Raw genomic sequence first — 18351 nt, 5'->3', positions numbered from 1 at the left:
GGAGAGAGGGAGACAGAGACAGACAGAGAGACAGAGACAGACAGAGAGACTATGTATGTTTTAACAGACCTGGAAAATATCAAGCATCCACTTTATTTAGTGTTGTGTATGGAGACACACAACTGTTAAAATATAGCTGGATGAAGTCTAAGTAGATTATCTCACAATAACAAGTATTCCAAATATTTTTGAACAATTTTAACATGAACAGAGTCAGCATCATTTCTACTATTAGGAGCACAGAGACTCCATTACATGCACTCTAACCCTCGGGTGAGCGGGTCATTTCCACTAAACATACTTCTTAATGTTCAATTTAAGGCAAGTAGACTGGTGTAAAATCAGAGAAAGTGATTGCTACTTGACCAACACCGTGATGTCTTTAAAAGCTAACTTTGCACCCGTGGCAAACCTTATAAGGTTTTCAATTGTATTTTCTTCTTTTCAACTACATAATGTGTGTGAATTTTTTGAGAAGTTTTTGTAAACTTAAGCCCCTCAAAGAATGTTAAATGATGAAAAACCACCTCAAGCAGTTCTTGCTCTTTCAGTGCGCACCCGGAAGAACTTCAAAGCCGCAAAAGGCAACTCCTCACCAGAATATTTCACTTAAGGTTCCCTATTAGAAATGGCTTGTATTACTTTACAATGTATAAACATCAAGAAAGCCCTTTAGATATTTCTATCCAAAAGGAAAAAAAACAGAAACAAAGGCCACAAAGCTACACAAAGATATTTAGTAAGTCTTAACTAAATATCTGACTTCATTTCTTTTTAAACGTTTGCTCTACATAATTCCAACCTGCACGGCAACAGACATGGATAATCTAAAATAATTTTTATAGAAAAGTATACATTCAAAACTTCAGATTTTAAAAAATATTCAGTGTATGTGTGTTCACATGAGTTTATGTGCACCACATGTGTGCAGCGCGTGGGGGGTCCAGAAGAGGGCATCGGATATCCTGTAGCTGGAGTTACCACACATGTGCTGGGAACTAAACCCAGGTCCTCTGAAAGAGCAGTAAACATTCTTAACCCCTGAGCCATCTCTTCAGCTCTGAAAGTTCATACTTTTAAACTGTCATTATGGACAATGAGCACAATTTCTAAAGTCTTCACCATTTAATATTTCTTTGCTAGTTAGAAAACCACCCACAAGTATTTTCAAGGAACTTATAGGCAAGCATTGGAAGGCAGACATACTTGGGGATGACAAGAAGAAAACCTACATTTAAAGAATAGTTTGATGACTTATTCATGGCACCAACACAGACAAGGTACCTACCAGTCTACTTGACTTACCAAGTTTAAACAACAGCACACCCAAAGGTCCTCTGTTGAACCTGAGGAAGAGGAGATCATACATTTCTCCTCTTTCAGACTTCTGGGAAACAAGGGGAGGAGCTATCCACTGCATTTGAACAAGACTGCTTGAAACATCAAAAAATTTATTGAATTGCAGAGTTTCCTTGGGTAAGCGGTCTTCAGCCAAGAGCTGGATGTTAACAGGGGATAGAGCAATGTCAAAAACTTGCAGCTCCCCTTGGTTGCTGCCAACAAGCAGAATGGCACCACTTGGGTGGCAGCTTATTAACGAAGGCAAAAGTTCAGCCTGGGCCAAGAGAGTCACTCCACGGTGAGCTTCATAGAGAATTACTGAAGAGTCTTCACAGCCCACAATCAGTCTGTCTTCAGTAGAATTCTTGCAACAGCTGATGGCCTTCGATCTCAGTGGTATTCTGGTAACTGACAGGCAATGGAGTTTGTTCCGTACACATTCATAGATACAGCTGTCAGCCATGGGTTCCTTGTCTACACTGATGGAGCTCTCCACTGTGAACACCTGGTAAGGTTGTTTGGCACCAAAGTGAACATCCAGAGGATTCCATTCTGAGCGAACAGAACTCAGAACCTGTAAGAAATGAGCCAAGCACATTAACACAGACCTTGGTCTTGCTTCAGCTGTATGCACTCGACAGATTTTTAATTCAGAAGCCAACTGCACCTTAGATACCAGCAGCAGCAGTAAACAATTGTACACAGGGCACATATAGACATCAGTACAGCTGCAGGAATTGAACTATATGATTTTAAATTTAGCACTTAGTTTTAAGTAAGTCTGAAAAATTACTTAAAGTTGTATATGTTTAATGATATATAAAAACTAGTAGAGTGAAATTTTATTATAATAAGACTATCAGACTATGTTTAGAAGTTAGAAAAATTTAGAGAACTTTAAAGGATTAAGTAATAATCTCTTTTCCACCTACATCTCTTACCAATTTTGAAATCATTAATAAATTACTTCCTGAGTAGACAAAGTGAAAAAAGCTTTAGCACTCTATAAAGTCTTATGAACTTATTTTGTTATGATAAAAACAAAAACATGTGACAGATTGCTGTATAAACAAACTCTCAATAGAAATAATGTAAGATGCTAGCTTTAAAATGAGAAAAGAAACTAAGAATTAACAAGTTATAAATTTTAAAACTTGTGAGAAACAATTTAAAAGCATCATTAGTGTAGAAAAGAAAAAAACTATTTTATGTGCTGGCAGAAATACCAATGCACAAAAAAGAAAACAGGCTATTGGCTTATTCATATGTAAGTGGTGGGTGGTAAAAAGTGGTGGTAAATACTTTGTCCCAAAAGTAAACCAGTAAATGATGTAGAAACATGAAATGATGCTTTTGATACAAATTTGAACTCACTGAGAAGCAGGCTTAGGAAGTGGGCTGCGCATCTGCATTTAGATCCACAAATGTTGGTTTCAAAATGTCCTCCAAGGTTCCCTGTCTGTCTGGGGACAGGCTTCTCGCCCTCCCTACACCAAGTCTGACAGGGAAGGAAGAGACCAGCAAGCAGCCTGCAGGGAGCAGCCAGAAGGTGGGCCTTTCCCACAGAGCCTCTGCTGGGCCTGGTATGACAGGCCTGCAGTGGGATGGAGAAGCCGGAAGCTCCAAGCACATCCCATTCAGCCTGGGACAACGCTTAACTACCTTCCGATGGGTATTCTGAGCACGGGTGAGTTAATGGTTTCATCTCTCTTGCTGTTTGTTTGTTTACTCTAGCCTGGCATATACTTAGCAAACTCACTCATTCAAAACCGAACCTATTGCTGTAGGTCACTCTCAAGACTACACAGAACACTATCAAAGAAAACAAAATGAACATGTAGAATCTGACTGTATTTGACTGAGATCTGTCCCCGGGTTAGCAGTATGCCACTAACATCATTTTCTTATGTATGAAACTATGCTAACGTTATTTATTTGTCTGTCTGTCTGTCTGTCTGTCTGTCTGTCTTCTCTCATATACTACATCTGGACTGCAGCTTCCTCTCCCTCCACTCCTCCTAGTCCCACTCCCCGCCTCCCCTCCCCCCCAGATCTACCCCTCCATTTCCCTTCAGAAAAGAGCAGGCTTCCCAGGGATACCAACCTTACAGCCTTTAAAAGATGCAATAAGACTAGGCGCCTTTCCTCACGTCGAGGCAGAACAAGGCAACCCAATAGGAGGAATAGGGTCCCAAGAGCAGGCAGAAGAGTCAGAGACACCCCCACTCCCACAAAACCCCCACGCTGAGTACCACAATGTACGTACATGCAGGGGCCTCGGGCAGACCCATGGAGGCTTGGTGGTTGCTGCCTCACTGCCTGGGAGCCTCTATGAGGCCTGGGTAGCTGGTTCTGTGACCTGTGTTCTCCTAGCGCCCTTGACCCTTCTGGCTCCTACAATCCTTCCTCCCCCTCTTCCTCTGGGTTCCCCCACCCCCCGAGTTACACCTAACATTGGGGTGTGGGGCTCTGCATCTGAGGGTATCATTATTGCAACTCATTTAACTATTTTAACAGTTCCCTGTGAGTCAAACATTTGGCAATGTTATGGAATGCTGGGCTTTGGGGCGGGGCACGTGGAAATGAGCACTGACGTAAGTTTGCACATATGGGGCACACACACAGACGCCTGTGGTGGATGCTGGGTATCCTCCTCAACATTCTCCACTTCAGGTTTTGAGATAGTGTCTCCAATTCACCTGGAGTAGCTGGTCTCAGCTCTCCAGCACTGGGATTACAGTGCGACCACCACACCTGGCTTTTGATGCAGGTGTTGGAGATCTGATGTGAGGCCTTCTTACCTGCGTGCCAGGCACTGACCAACTGAGCTACCTCTCCAGCTCTTCATGTTGTAAGAATTTACCTAACATATCATAGCCAGACACAGTGGTGCACGCCTGTAATCCCAGCACTAAGGCAGGCAGACCTCTGTGAGTTCGAGGCCAGTCTGGTCTACAAAGCAAGTCCAAAACAGCCAGGGATACACAGAGAAACTCTGTCTCAAAAAACCCAAACAAACAAAAACAAAAAACAACCAACCAACCAGAATTAACCTAATGAGCCAGCACTAATCCAACCTTCAAACTGCACGGTTTTCCTTTCACTTTCTTGGTCAAATCTTTCAATGGCAACAAACTGACTAATAATTTAACTTTTTATCCCTTGACTTGAACACAAAATACCACAATAGGTATTTTTTCCAACACCAATTCCTTCTTTCCCTTGTAACCCTTTGTGCTCCCATTTCCTCTGTTTAGTAAATACACACGCGCGCGCACACACACTGTCTCTACGGTTTATGAGGCCCTCTCTGGCAGGTCTCAGTCCATGATTGGCTACTACTGTTGATATCGCTTATGGGAAGATGATGTTTTGCACAGTATAACTAAGAACGCCACTGGCTTGAGTGCAGTTTGACAGTGAAGGGCTTTGCCTGGAAACAATAAGAGCCGAGGCTTGATCCCCAGCATTACAAGACAAACAAAACACAAGGAAATGAAACAAAACCCCCACTAAAGTCTAAAGATTTAAACAAAAGAAATAAAAACAACACTTGAGGTACATAACTTTATATTTCAAAGTATAATATTTTGCTATGTATCTTTTGTTTGTTTTCATTTTTTCTGAGACAGGGTCTCTCTGTGTAGCCTTGGCTGTCTTAGACTTGCTTTATAGACCAGGCTGGCCTGGAACTCACAGAGATCCGCCTGTCTCTGCCTGAGTGCTGGGATTACAGGCAAGTGCCCCTGTGCCCAGCTGCTAGATATCTTTTAAGACTTATTTTCTTTCTAACTTTTGTGCGTGGAGTTGTGGTGAGGGGGCTATGTACATGGGGGAGCTCAAGTCACAGGTGACTGTTAGCCTCCCAGTACAGGTGCTGGGAACCACACGGCAGCCTTCTGCAGGAGAGGGGCCAGCTTCCAACGACTGAGCTGACGCCAAACCAGGACCAATGCTGCTCTTCATACATGTCTTAATCATTTCAATGCTCCAAAAACAGGTGCCGTACACTTATATTATAAGAACAACAATGGTCAGAGAGACAGGGTATTGATAAGCCTGGGGCCTTGGCAAGACACCTGCCTAGTGAGCAAAGGTAACTTACAAGCTTACATCAGTTTCCTTCCCTGTGATCAGAAGGAAGGAATGAGACTTCACGGGCGCTAAGACCTTACATGGGGGAGGAGTCCCCAGGAGGGGAAGAAGAGACAGTGCAGAAGGATGGGTGTCCTGGGCTGCTGTCAGCTGCACCTTCTCAGGGCCATTGTCCACAGTATGTGTGACTACAGAAATTTGGAAGAAGTTCTGGTAGATGACTTTCCTTAAGGATGCTTCATTCTTCCATCAGTTAAGTTGTTCTAAAAATTAGTGTACTCTTGAAATGTAAATGGTAAATTAACTTTAAAACGAACCAAATAAAGCTGCTCCCTCAAAACAAAAATTATGCAAATGTAAGCTAACACTGCCCATCAGCCACTAATCTCTTCTGTGGTGTTTTGGACTCTCTGGACAGAATTATGTAAAGAATGGATGGAGCCGTGTTTATACCTCTCAGAATGATCTGTTATCATGAACAGCCGAAACACACGCATGTTTAAAGTATTTTATAGACTTGGCCTCAGCATTTGATCCTAGCTGAACCCAACTCTGTCCCTGCACGGTCAGCTCTGGGGAAGGGAAGCAGCACCTAGGCACCAGCTCTTGTTTTGCCAAAGGGAGCCATAAGGTCCTGGGCAAGCTCTCGTCCTACGTCTCGGTTTTCTCTCTGAAGAGGACATAGTCCCTATGTTCTAGGATTGCTGCAAGAATTAAAAACACCAACTAAAATGCAAGGAACAGAAGCATCCTCAATAAACAATCACTTTTACTGTTGGTCCTGAAAAGAAAGCCCAGAATCCTTTGGCAAGGTCTGCAGATGACACAAGGGATGAAAGGCACTGATCATTAGTAAAAATCTATTTCCTACTTATCTACATGGGAAAGAGATGTTTGACTGTAGAGAGGCTGTGGACTGGAAGGTGCACCAAATGGATTTCATGTGTTTATGAGACCTATCTCTGTGCCTGGTATCTGACAATGGCTCACTAAACAATCACTGAATGAATTTTAAATAAGACAAAAGTATAGAGGGATTCAAAAAAAAAGAAAATACTCAAAATTTGACAAGTCAGATGAAAGTCTGAGAAATGTCAAAGTAATATTCTCTGCTTTAACATAAAGAAAAAAGACGCTGAATAAGGAAGGAACAGGAAGAGACAGAGCAAATGCTCACACCAAGCAGGGGGTCTGCTGTCAGGGGCAGCGATGGAGGGGAGATTTTCCTTCCAGAACATGAGTGATCATAGCCCAATATTTGTGCTCATGAATCTGTGCATGTGTGCATACATTAAAAGAAAATTGTATAGTTTAAAAAAAGGTAAAACGTAAAAATTCAGGATGAGAAATAGTGGAAGAAACGATCAGGTGAGGTTCTAAAATGTCTTAAAGATAATCATTTTAGGCAAGCTTAAACCAGTTAGTCTTTATGGGGAACCTTCAGTTTCATTCTTTTAAAAAAGCTAGTTTTGTCAGGAAGTGATGGCACACGCCAGAATCCAGACTTTGGTAGGCAGAGGCCTAAAGGTCAGGAGTTGAAGGTTATTGCTCAGCCACACAGCAGGTTCCTGGGGGAATTCTGAAGGCACTTGACTCAAAAATAAAAAAGATAAATCTGAGAAGAAGTAGATAAAATTCCCCCAGGAATAGTAAAGGGAAAGAAAGCTGTACCAGTCAATATGACTGATGGCCATTCCTGAAAGAGAGCTACAAAATCAGAAAGAAAGAAAAGCAGAAAAGAAACCATAGTGAGCTAGAGGCTGGCTCAAACCTTCACATTTCATGTTCAGTTAGAGAGGGTATCTCTCATGAATCTTTTAAAAGTCACCCAATATGCAAATCAGAAAAATTATTTAAAGAGAGGCCTCTTCTGGCACAGAAACCTTCACCAGTAGGTAAACAGGTTACTTAAAAGATTATGCAGCAGCCAGAAGTTCTTAGCTTATCACTAGGATTTATTCCGAAATCTACATTCTCTCCATCACTTTGCAGAATTTTTAGGAACAGAAGATAAAAAGTACATTTTATTTTTACTTCTTTTTATGAAACATTCAACACACACATAAAAGTGGAGAGAAAAATATGTGAAAAACAGCTTTAGGAAATACTATCTTTTTGCCTCAATTTTAAAAATAAAATATCACATATAAGTTGAAGCCTGCCAGGCCCCATTTCCTTCTATCCCACCCCAAAGGCAACATTATTATGAATCTGGTATTTATCCTTATGTATATTATTACTTATCGATCTAGAATAGCCATATATAACACGCAGGATCATTATGTTTTATAAGTTTGCATACTTGTTATTAAATGATCTCATGCTATAGTTTCATTTTGTTCAATTTATTCTTCTGAAATTTAAGAAAGCCACATAAATATAGTTTAGTCTTCTTTATAGCTTTTCTACCCTCTGAATGTTCCATAAAACATGTTACTTGCCTGTTGGTAGACATTTAAGCTGGTGTGTGTGTGTGTGTGTGTGTGTGTGTGTGTGTGTGTGTGTGTGTGTTATCAGGGAGAGTACATAGGGTATCCCATTTGCTTAGCAAGCATTCTAGCACTGAGTTTTATTTACAATCTGTTATTTAAATTTTAGACAGGGTCTTGTTCAGTTGACCAGCACACACTGAGCTTGTGGTCCTCCTGCCTCAGTCACTAGAGTACTTGGGGTTACAGGCAGCTCCACCAGGCCTGCATTCATCTCGCTCATATTCCTGTTCGTTCGTTCGTTTGTTCGTTCATTCATTCATTCATTCATTCATTCATTCATGTTCTTTCATCCTCTGTCTCTGTCTCTCTCTTGCTCTCCCATGCTCTCTCTCCAGAAAGGGGAACACAAAACAATTTTTATTCTCACAGAAAGCAAGTATATTTACAACAATCTTATCACATAACAAAATATAATGTAGACTGTTTTACTTAAGAGTTTCTATGCAGTGATAAAACACCATGGCCAAAAGCAACTTTGGGGAGGAAATGGTTTATTTCACCTAAAAGCTTATGAGTGTATTGTTCAGGAAACTTGGCCCAGAAAATCTGGAGGCCATAGCTCATTGTCCTGCTCTCTCATGGACTGCAGGGCCATTTGCCCATAATTAGCTGAGCCCTCCCATATCAGTCACTAAGAAAATGCCCTCCAGACTTGCTTGCAGGTTAATCTTATGAAGGGATTTAAGAGTCTCTCTTCTGAGATATGTCTAGGTTTGTGTCAAGCAGAACACAGGCTTAGGGAGAAGCATGTCCCTTGTTCATGTTGGATGTGGGTTATAATACCAACGGGCAGAGGTAACCAACTGACACTGTTCAGCAAAAAATACCTGAAGCATGATGAAACACATCAACTAGCTTCAACATTCAACTCACTTACTATGTAAACAAACAAAGTAGTATTTACTTTCATGTATAGCACACTTAATACATGTTAAATTCCATCAATATTTTTCCTGTGCTTTCTTATTGCTAAGCTTGAAAGACCAACAGATACTTAAGTTGCTTGCAGTTCTTTCTTTCTGTTGAACGTGATGCTATTATGAGCTCTATTTGTATGTGGACTGGTTTTCCCTTGGGTCGCAGACTTGCCTCTGTCTTAGTTATTGTTGTGCTACTGTCAGTCTACTAACTTCTTCTATAATAAGTAGCTGCACAGAGTCAATCAAATATATCAACCAAAAAAAAAGTCACATTTGGGCCAGCAACACAGCTCAGAGGGTAAAGGCACTTGCCAACAAGCCTGAAGACCAAGTTTAACCCACTGAAGCCACCTGGTGAAAGGAAGAACTGACTCCCATAAGTTTTCCTCTGAATACCACATACATACTGCGGCACACACATAAACACACAGACATACACATACCACAAGTAAATAAAAGTAAAAATGAACTTTTAAAAGAAATAGTAGCATTGGCTTTAACTAGATGCATTCCCTATTTTTAACATTTTCCAACAAATTCTGAAATTCTTATATAGATGAACACATAAATGCTATATAAACATGAAAAAGGTTTAGAAAGATAAATGTGTCCAATAGGAAGCATGAACGTTCTTGCACCCATACTTTTTAGCATATGTTAGTTATAACTTTACATGTTTGTATTATTATAGTCTTCCAGTCTATGGAACTATTTTCACATTAGTCAATAGAGTATATAAAGAGTTACTTTATGAAAGCATAGGCAAATATTTAATAGAACAGAACAGAGACCCAATGACTTTTGACGAAGAGCAAAAGCAAGCCAACAAAGAAAGTAGTCTTTTCAACAAACAGTTCCCAATAGCTATGCATGCAAATGAAAAACATGAATCTAAATAAAAACACAGCACAAAATTCAAGTTCTAATTAGAAGTTTATCATAAACATGAAACTACTATTCCTAATTTTGAGAGCAGCAGCAGTGGTACCCTAGTTTTTTTTAAATCTCCACATACAATAGATAATTCTTTTAGACAGCAAAGCCATATACCCATGAATAAGTAGATGAAATTTTTTAAAAGGGAGAATTATATGCAATTAATATATCATGCAATAATTTAGACTATTTTAAAATGAGAGAAGAAAAATGAACAAAACACAGGGAAAAATTGAATGCCCTCAATAATTAAAATACTAGTGGTAATGTTAGGTTGATTGTCTTGACATAGGAGGCATGTGTTGTAGTGAGTAAGAAATTATGTGAGCTAACGTATTCCTTGCATACCTGTAAACTAAGAGTTTTGATACAGAAAATAGGAAATATGAAATAATTAAAATTATAAGAATTAAATAATAATATTTAATTAAAATTATAATTAATTAAATTCTTAAAATTATATAAGAATTAAAATTAGGAACTCTGTAACACAGAGCTGGCAGTATCATTACGGACATACTATGACTATATGTACAAATACAAATACTGCTACTAAAGAAATCTAAACAATGACCAAACCTCAAACAAAATGCCATGTCCCTAATATCCTGACTTAGACTCAAAAATATCATTTTCCATTAAAAACCAATACTGTCTTGGAGAAATGGCTAATCCAGCCTAGATAGGCAATATACAAAACAGGCATGAACCACTGACACACCAGACAGCAGGGAGTATCGCAACAATCCTGAGACCATAACAAGAGACAGCAACTTGAAGAAGCTTTTAATGGTCAAAAATAGTCGTCTGAAGGATACAGTTACAATTTATGAACATATAAAGTAGAATTTTGAATCCATGAATTAATAATGCTAGTTTAAAAATCAAAATTGAACATCTTCACTATAGATCAGTTTATTATCTTGACAAATGGTATCGGCTTATTGTATAAGGGTGATAAGACTTTTCAAAAGAGTCCAAATAATAAATGAAATGCAATGATCTAAGTAGAAGACTACCATGTTGTAACATTAATGAATCCCTGTACCTTAGAACTGAACATCAATAGCTAACCTCAAAAAACAGAAACAACTAAGAAAAGAAACGAAGCAACATCCCTGAGGATGAAATGGCAGCTACTGCAGAGAGTCTCACCAAAACTACCAATGTGTAGAGGTGTCAGACAGGAGACTGTGTGAAAGGGTGCCAGCAGGTACGAGCAGGATCCAGCCCATGACACCACAGTTGAAAACAAGACACTTTAAGAAAAGGAAGAGACTAGTGGAAACTTGTAGACCAGGACACACACTGAGTGGCTACACGGGCTTGTTCTGTGGGAGTGTACACATGGCAGTAAGAACCGTGTAAGAAAATAAAGTGTTTGAGGTTGACGCCAACGGTTACCTTGGGGAATGGAGTCGTGGTTAACACTGGGACAGCACAGAGAGGTGCCTCATAGGGCTGAAAAGTTCTACATCTCCATGTAGCTGCTGATTCCAAGACTGTTTTGTTATAATACATCATTAAATCATGGATTTATTTGTGTTATAAGCATTAAATCTTGTAATAGACATATATATTAAGCCAGCATTTAAAAAAAAAAAAGTAAAAAACTCGCATTCCCTAAAACAGAATATACCTAGCTAAAAGCTAACATAAAGGCACCTCCACTGTCTGTGGCGTTCATAAATACTATGGCTTTACAGTTGAAAATATATGTAGTAGTTTCTGGATTCCTTTGTCAGATTGTACTATACTAACAGTTGAATACACAAATACTTTGCCACCAGTTACTGCTCCTTAAAAAGTAGCCGTGAAGCAATGCTTCATTCGTATGACACAGTGGGTATGGTGGCTGTGCGAGGCTGAGCCCAGCACAGGGCAGGCAGGTGCAAGGACAGCCTAGGCTACATGAGTGGTTTCCACACAATAATTAACAACGCACAAATACAAACAATAAAGCATCTTATAAGAAGAAAAGGGTGTTTGCTGGGTTTTATTTGTCTAGCTCTAACACTTCTTACATTGTGGTAGCTCTGCATATGTGTCCGTGGTTAATTTGTTGAGTAAGATCATGTGGTCTCTCATAGACATTGTGATGTCAGCACCACAGGCAGAGAGAAGTGTCAGATTTACACATCCCAAAAGCTAAAATAGCTACGTGGACATAAAAGGGTTACTTTGTCATGGCATCCTTGTCAAAGTGAACTGTAAGACAGATGAAAATGGTAGGAACTTTTCAAAATAAAGTAAAAGAAATAAAAGAAATTTAAGTGAAGACGTTACCATATAACGCATGACAATCCACACAAACTACTAAGGTATGTTTATACGTATATGTACAGGTTCATGTATGTGTGTAGGTGCACACGTGTGGGTGCGTCTAGGGCAGTGGGGGGTCTGTGCTGGTGCTAATCCTCAGGAGCACCCACCTTGCTTTTTTGAGATGGGGTCTCTAATGAGGACCTGGTGCTGACTAGGCTCACTGGCTGGTCAGAGCCTTGGGGGTGGGGAGGGGACCCTGCTGGCTGGTCAGAGCCTTGTGGGGTGGGGAGGGGACCCTGCTGGCTGGTCAGAGCCTTGTGGGGTGAGGAGGGGACCCTGCTGGCTGGTCAGAGCTTTGGGGGTGGGGAGGGGACCCTGCTGGCTGGTCAGAGCCTTGGGGGTGGGGAGGGGACCCTGCTGGCTGGTCAGAGCTTTGGGGGTGGGGAGGGGACCCTGCTGGCTGGTCAGAGCCTTGGGGGTGGGGAGGGGACCCTGCTGGCTGGTCAGAGCTTTGGGGGTGGGGAGGGGACCCTGCTGGCTGGTCAGAGCCTTGGGGGTGGGGAGGGGACCCTGCTGGCTGGTCAGAGCCTTGGGGGTGGGGAGGGGACCCTGCTGTCTCCAGCTGCCTCGCATCATTACATCAGGTCCACAGGCTCCACTGCAATTGAATCATATCCAAGGCCCTAAAATAGGTTCCTAATGAAGTACTGATAAAAGTTCCTTTCTCTACACTATTTATTATACATTTGTTCAAAAGAATCATTTTTCTTAGACTATATAACTCCCCTTGCTCTGTGCTTCTAATTAAGATACACAATTTTTGTTTAGAACTTTGCAGTGTGAAATTGGCCCAGATGTTTTCTAATATCCATAAAATAAATTTTACAATGTTTCCCCTCAGAAAACAGATAATTTGGTCACAGAGAGCTGATTCCTGTCTCCTTTGTTTTCTTTTCTTGTTTCTTAGAAGCTTGGTATAAGCCAATTTTCTACTTAGACGCCACTGTTAGAGCTCTCATTTGCTTCAGTATGTGGGCTTTATCCTTTCCATGGTCTGTTATGCAAAAAAGATGGCTTCCTTTTTTTTTTTTTTCCAAGTTTGTCCTAAAGCAGTGGGTCTCAACTTGGATGCACATGCGATCACCTAGGGAACCCGAAACAGATTACTGATGCCCCCTCCTGACCGGAGATTCTGATGGAAGTCTTCTGGTGGCCAGGTCTCAAAAGCTCTGCAGGTGACTGTAATGCATTACCAGGGTAAGAACTACTGTTCTAGGATTCTGCCACTGTCAAAACAAAAGCTTATTATCTTTTCTGATAGAGTCTACATGGAAAATACTTTTTTTTAAAAAATTCTGTAGTTTAACAGATTCACAGATTATCCAATTTATTCTCTATGAAGGATTTTTTTTCTCTCTTTTATTATAACTTTAGGTCTTAAAAGCATATTGTCTTATTAGTCTCGTGACTTATTTAAGAAATCTGTTGCTGCCAGTGAAAAAGAAACGGAAGGGAGAGTCTTGATTACTACTTTCAGCCACTGGTGGCTTTAGTTCATGACATGCTAAAAAAAAAGTTCTACTTAAAGAGTAAGTGTTTGTATGAAAAAGTAAAACAATCATTTCTCTAGATATTTCCCCTTTAAAAAATTTACCTTTAGCATAGTGAAATTCATGAGAATTTCTGGGAAAAAAATGTTTACAAATTTTTTGAACAGTTAAATTTTGGTGGAGCAAGTGATAAGGGCCAAATCCTAAAACAAAAGCCCTTACCAGGAAAATGAATTGTATATAATAAAGTATCAGAAGTAAAAGAGAGTATATTAAACAATAAGTGGTTCAAAATCACGTGTGGGCTTGGGGTGTGGCTCGGTCGTACAGTGCTTGCTCATCTCATAGGAAAGAGGCTCTGGCACCAAAAGTGATATTCACATACCACACACAATGTATAAAAACCAATTCAGATGCTTTCATAAAATGGATACTTTTATAAAAACTATGGAAAACAACTCAACAAAATAGAGTCTCTCCCTACATAAAAGCTCAGATAACTCCTTTAAAATGGAATCAATAACATTTTTTTAACTACATTGCATAATTCCCATCGATACTGTTTCAGAGGGGAGAACGGGCTAGCAAAATCACAGTGCTAATACAAGCTTGAAATCAAATCTAGAATAGATAATAAAAACAAGTAAAACTGGGTGGCAATCTCATAGCTGAGCCCACTGTAGAGCCCCTTAATCTCCTTCCCTGTTCCCTGTTGCCTCCCACTACAGTTCACACATTCTGCCACAGCAAACTGACACTCTCATGTACTTAAACAGTTTCATATTTGTCTCTCACCGGTAAAAAACTAAAGACCTTGCAGGCGAGACAGTTTCTTATTCCTGTCATCTGCGATGAAACACAGTGCTTATGCAAGATCATGCCTAGAGCTGCTGCCTGCTTCAGGTAGAAACACCATTAATACAGGAGATGGGAAATAATGAGTCAGTGAGTAAACTCATTTCTCCAGAGCATAGGTTTGTATAAGAAAACAACACTGGAAACATTGGTCAAGATCAGCTTGGGTCAAGCTGAGTTTGGGATCAACAGATACTAAAGAATTGATTAGAAACAGCAAAGCAGGTCTGTGTTTCAGTACCCATACCTGTGCACTTTAGAGCCAACACAGGCCTGGGGTGGATTCATCTGGTTTAAATTTACTACCTTAAAAATAAGAAAACTAAAGCCAGTTAAATAGACTAAGTGATATACCCAAAGCCAGAACACAGAACTGGGAAAATTTATTGCAGAAGAACTGGGAACGGTTCAGTTCTTAAGGAAGACATGCACATATACAGCAGACTGGGGCCCTTCAATACTGAAAGGCAGTCTAAAGCTGAGCATGGCAGCACATGCCTTCACAGTCAGGCTGCTGATCGGGAGCTTTAGGTTACAATAAAAAGAAAACTGTCTGCAAAATAAATGAAACCCAAAGGACTGGAAGTTTATGTAAGTGGAAAAAAATAAAAAGTACAGACCTACTCATTTATCCCAGAACGCTAATTTTGAGAAAGTCTGAAAGGTTTAGAGGAAAATATTAAAACAGGCTGGTTTCACCCAGTTAAAACTAAATCTTTAAAAGGAAGCGAACTCTTTTTTAATTATAAAAAAAAAAAATCACAAGTTTGCGTGTCCATCGGTACAATACAAAAACACACAGAGGTTCATCTACGTGGACGCGCCAGCGGCTGCAGCACTGTGAGGAACAGCAAGAATGCTGATGTGGCCTCGGATGCTGCGCTTTCCAGGGCTCCCTTCAATGGTAAGACCCTGGCTAAGAATGGTAAAGCTGCAGCCTTCCTTGCAGCTCCCTGCCCCATTGCTGGTGCGGCACCACAGGGGCTTGCATGAGATAGGCAGCTGACTGACGTTTGTAAGGGGTAAGTGGTAGGATAGCTTTTCCAGACACAAAATCCTCCACAAACAGTGTCAGTGATGGCAGCAGTGAACAGTGAGTCTAAGCTTTGTGTAAGTGTTGCTATAATGTGTATACCTTCTTCATCATTTTAACTCTACTTTTGAAATAGTGAAACTCCAACACGCAGAGGTCAGTAACTTGCTGGAGCAGAGAGTGAGGCAGTGGCAGCACTAGCGTCTGAACCTGGAAGCCTGGGCTTTCAATCACTGCTATCTCAGCCAGCCCTAGAGTTGTCTACTTATGCTCTAGTTATGATACATTTTAGGATCTCATTTTATATTCAATTTCCTTTTTGAATATTTGAAAATATAAATTATAGGTTTAAAATGTATTCACATACATTTCAGAATAGAAAAACCAGTAATACTATTTTATTTGCACTTCATTAAAATGGATACATTTGTTTCAGATATACCTCCAGTCCTCCTTGAGTAAGACCCAGAAGCAGGATATTGGCTTTGTCCTTCTCAGAAGAAATTGGAGTCCAGGGCCAAGCATCATCACTGACCAGTGGCCACCAGCAAACAACCAGATCCTGAGTAGAGTTGATAGCTAAGTGGCGCTCTATTGTCCTGTTTGCTGGGCCAGGTATGTCATAATAGGAAATCTAATGGTTAACAAACAAGCAAACAAACAAAAAACATATGAAAATGTTTCTTTTAAAGGATGCAAAATCATCTATTTCAAAAAAAATCAAAGCATCTGTAAAATGTAATAACGCAAGTAAATATGCATCTTCAACATGTGCGTAAGAGGGTGTCAGAATTTACCAAATTCTTTTGACACATATATAAAAAAGACATATGTTCAAAATTCTCCCAATTTTTAGCAAAGGAAAAAAAAAGAAATGTGAGTTAGGGAGGAACTAGATGTAGCAATTCCAATCAATACCAAAATGTACAGTCATGGTTGCCTGACAGCATCGACCTACACATAGGGTTTAGGATCAGCTGTATTAAATGACAAGCTCAGCACTGCTGACCACGACTGTCTGACTACTGTTTAAGACATGAGACGTTAACAATGACTGACAACAATAAAAGGAAAAACAACTCAAGGCAAATATCTCTTAAAAGAATATATGAGACGTATACACACATATTCTGCATAAAAGGGATAAGCCATGGCATCGTGCGTGAAAGTTTATGCAGCTTCTGAGAATTACACTTCTCTTTCTTAGGAAGGATTTGTCGAATTTATTATTCAAACTATGTTATTTTGGAACATGGTTATTTGAAAACATAAGCACGGCACCATCTGGGTGACACATGCCAAGGAAATATAGATTGCACCGTATTTCTGCTTAAGGAATTAATGGAAGGTTGATAGCTTGGAAGGAAAAAAAAACTATCTTGCCATTGCTGGTCAGCAATAATCGAAGCACTTTCTGGGGATTAAGCGCATGGCTAAGCCTACTGGACCAGACACTAGCAGAGGGCAGGGGGTCTCCTTATCAGAGAAATGCTTCTGGAGCCAGCCGCACTACATGACAGATTGCTTTCATATTCCTGTCTGCAAGGCAACAAAGGATGGCAGTAATGCGATAATGCCAGAGTGCAATGGGTGTTAAGAACCCGTTGCATTTATGTATTGTATTTAGTAAATAATCAGGCTCATCCAAATTGTGATCTCACCACTCAACCAAGGCCATTAAAATCAAGGTTAATGCTTTAATAATCCTCTGCTATTTTTTTTTCCAACATGGTCAAAAGGAACTCTTTTCTATTTGCATGGCCATAATATTATTGACCTCTTCATCCTCTGAATACACATCAAAAGGAACTAAAATCAAAGTAATTACCAGTGTTGTGTTCTCTCATGGTAAACATTTAACTCCTTGCACTGTCCCGCAACTGCTAAACTGAACTGGATTTTTAAATGTGGACAGGAAAGCTTGTTAAAGGTCAATACTTTGAAGATATTTACCCTGAAATGCTTCTTGTCAAAATTTTTTCAATGTGAAATAATTAAATTATGGTATAGCTGAAAAGAAAATTAGAATTATAAATACTCGATACACATTCTTGCTTAAAAATCCAAATGGGCAATGGTATAACATAGATGCATTTTATGTTTTTAAGTTTAAATACTTATGTTTTCAATATAATTATTAGATCTTTCTAGTTATTTGAGAGAAAAATTATAATTGTTAAATACTTAAAAACAAATGCACATCATATTCTGGTGTCCAGCTTGCCATGTAGGCATGTTACCAATTTCTAGATGATAAAGTTGAGTTTAAAATGAGTGATTGGCATATTCTGTTTTTGTACAGTGCAGATCAGTTACTTAGTGTTCACTAATTATCATGTTTCAAACACTGTAGCAAGAAATGAAATTCATGGTGTCTCCTCAAGGAAACATGGTCATATTCTACTGTGTAGTATTTATGTAGACTGCCATGATTTCCCAAGTCCAAAGGAAGAAATAATGTGTTAATTTCCCTATGTAAGCAATGTAAACCCAAAGACTAGGTCTATTTTAAGAAAAACTGAAACCCTTGTAGTTTTCCATAGGTACCACCTTTCAGTCAAGAAGACATCACGCAGTTACCCTTCACGTTGGAAACAAAGGAACTAGTCATATGGAATTTTACATATAAGGTTAAGGACACTTTAGACAGCTTTAGCTACTATATAGTGATAATATTTTAAAGACCAATATTGGGGAAAACAGCACTTTAAAATCAATCTAGGTTAACCATTTGGAAAAACTGTGCTTGGAGAATATTAAAGGGAATCTTTTATTTTTGACTAACTGAATATATACATGAATATATACCATAAGTTGACAGTTAAGAGAAAGTCATCATTAGGTAAATTTTATAGAAGCTCCAC

The 18351-nt window shown here is 39.6% G+C and overlaps 1 protein-coding gene and 1 long non-coding RNA gene across 12 annotated transcripts in view; one reads left to right on the top strand and one right to left on the bottom strand.

The window, feature by feature from the left end:
• Nucleotides 1–18351, bottom strand: part of WDPCP (WD repeat containing planar cell polarity effector) — a 297766-nt gene that overhangs the window by 173619 nt on the left and 105796 nt on the right. For all 11 annotated transcript variants that reach the window (XM_084800209.1, XM_084800208.1, XM_084800204.1 and 8 more), the window contains 2 exons: nt 15930–16121; nt 1306–1915 (listed from right to left, as the gene is read on the bottom strand). In XM_084800209.1, the coding sequence (XP_084656335.1) occupies nt 1306–1915; nt 15930–16121 (802 nt within the window). The remainder of the gene's footprint in view (nt 1–1305; nt 1916–15929; nt 16122–18351) is intronic.
• LOC311607966 lies at nt 11937–16060 on the top strand. The gene is made up of 3 exons (XR_014782801.1): nt 11937–12105; nt 13148–13306; nt 15924–16060. It is a non-coding gene; the product is annotated as an uncharacterized lncRNA (long non-coding RNA).

The sequence above is a fragment of the Acomys minous genome (assembly GCF_964271855.1).
Source record: "Acomys minous genome assembly, chromosome: 10".
NCBI lineage: Eukaryota > Metazoa > Chordata > Mammalia > Rodentia > Muridae > Acomys > Acomys minous.
The sequence above is the reverse complement of the archived record's forward strand: the minus strand, read 5'-3'. Positions and strand labels throughout refer to the sequence as shown.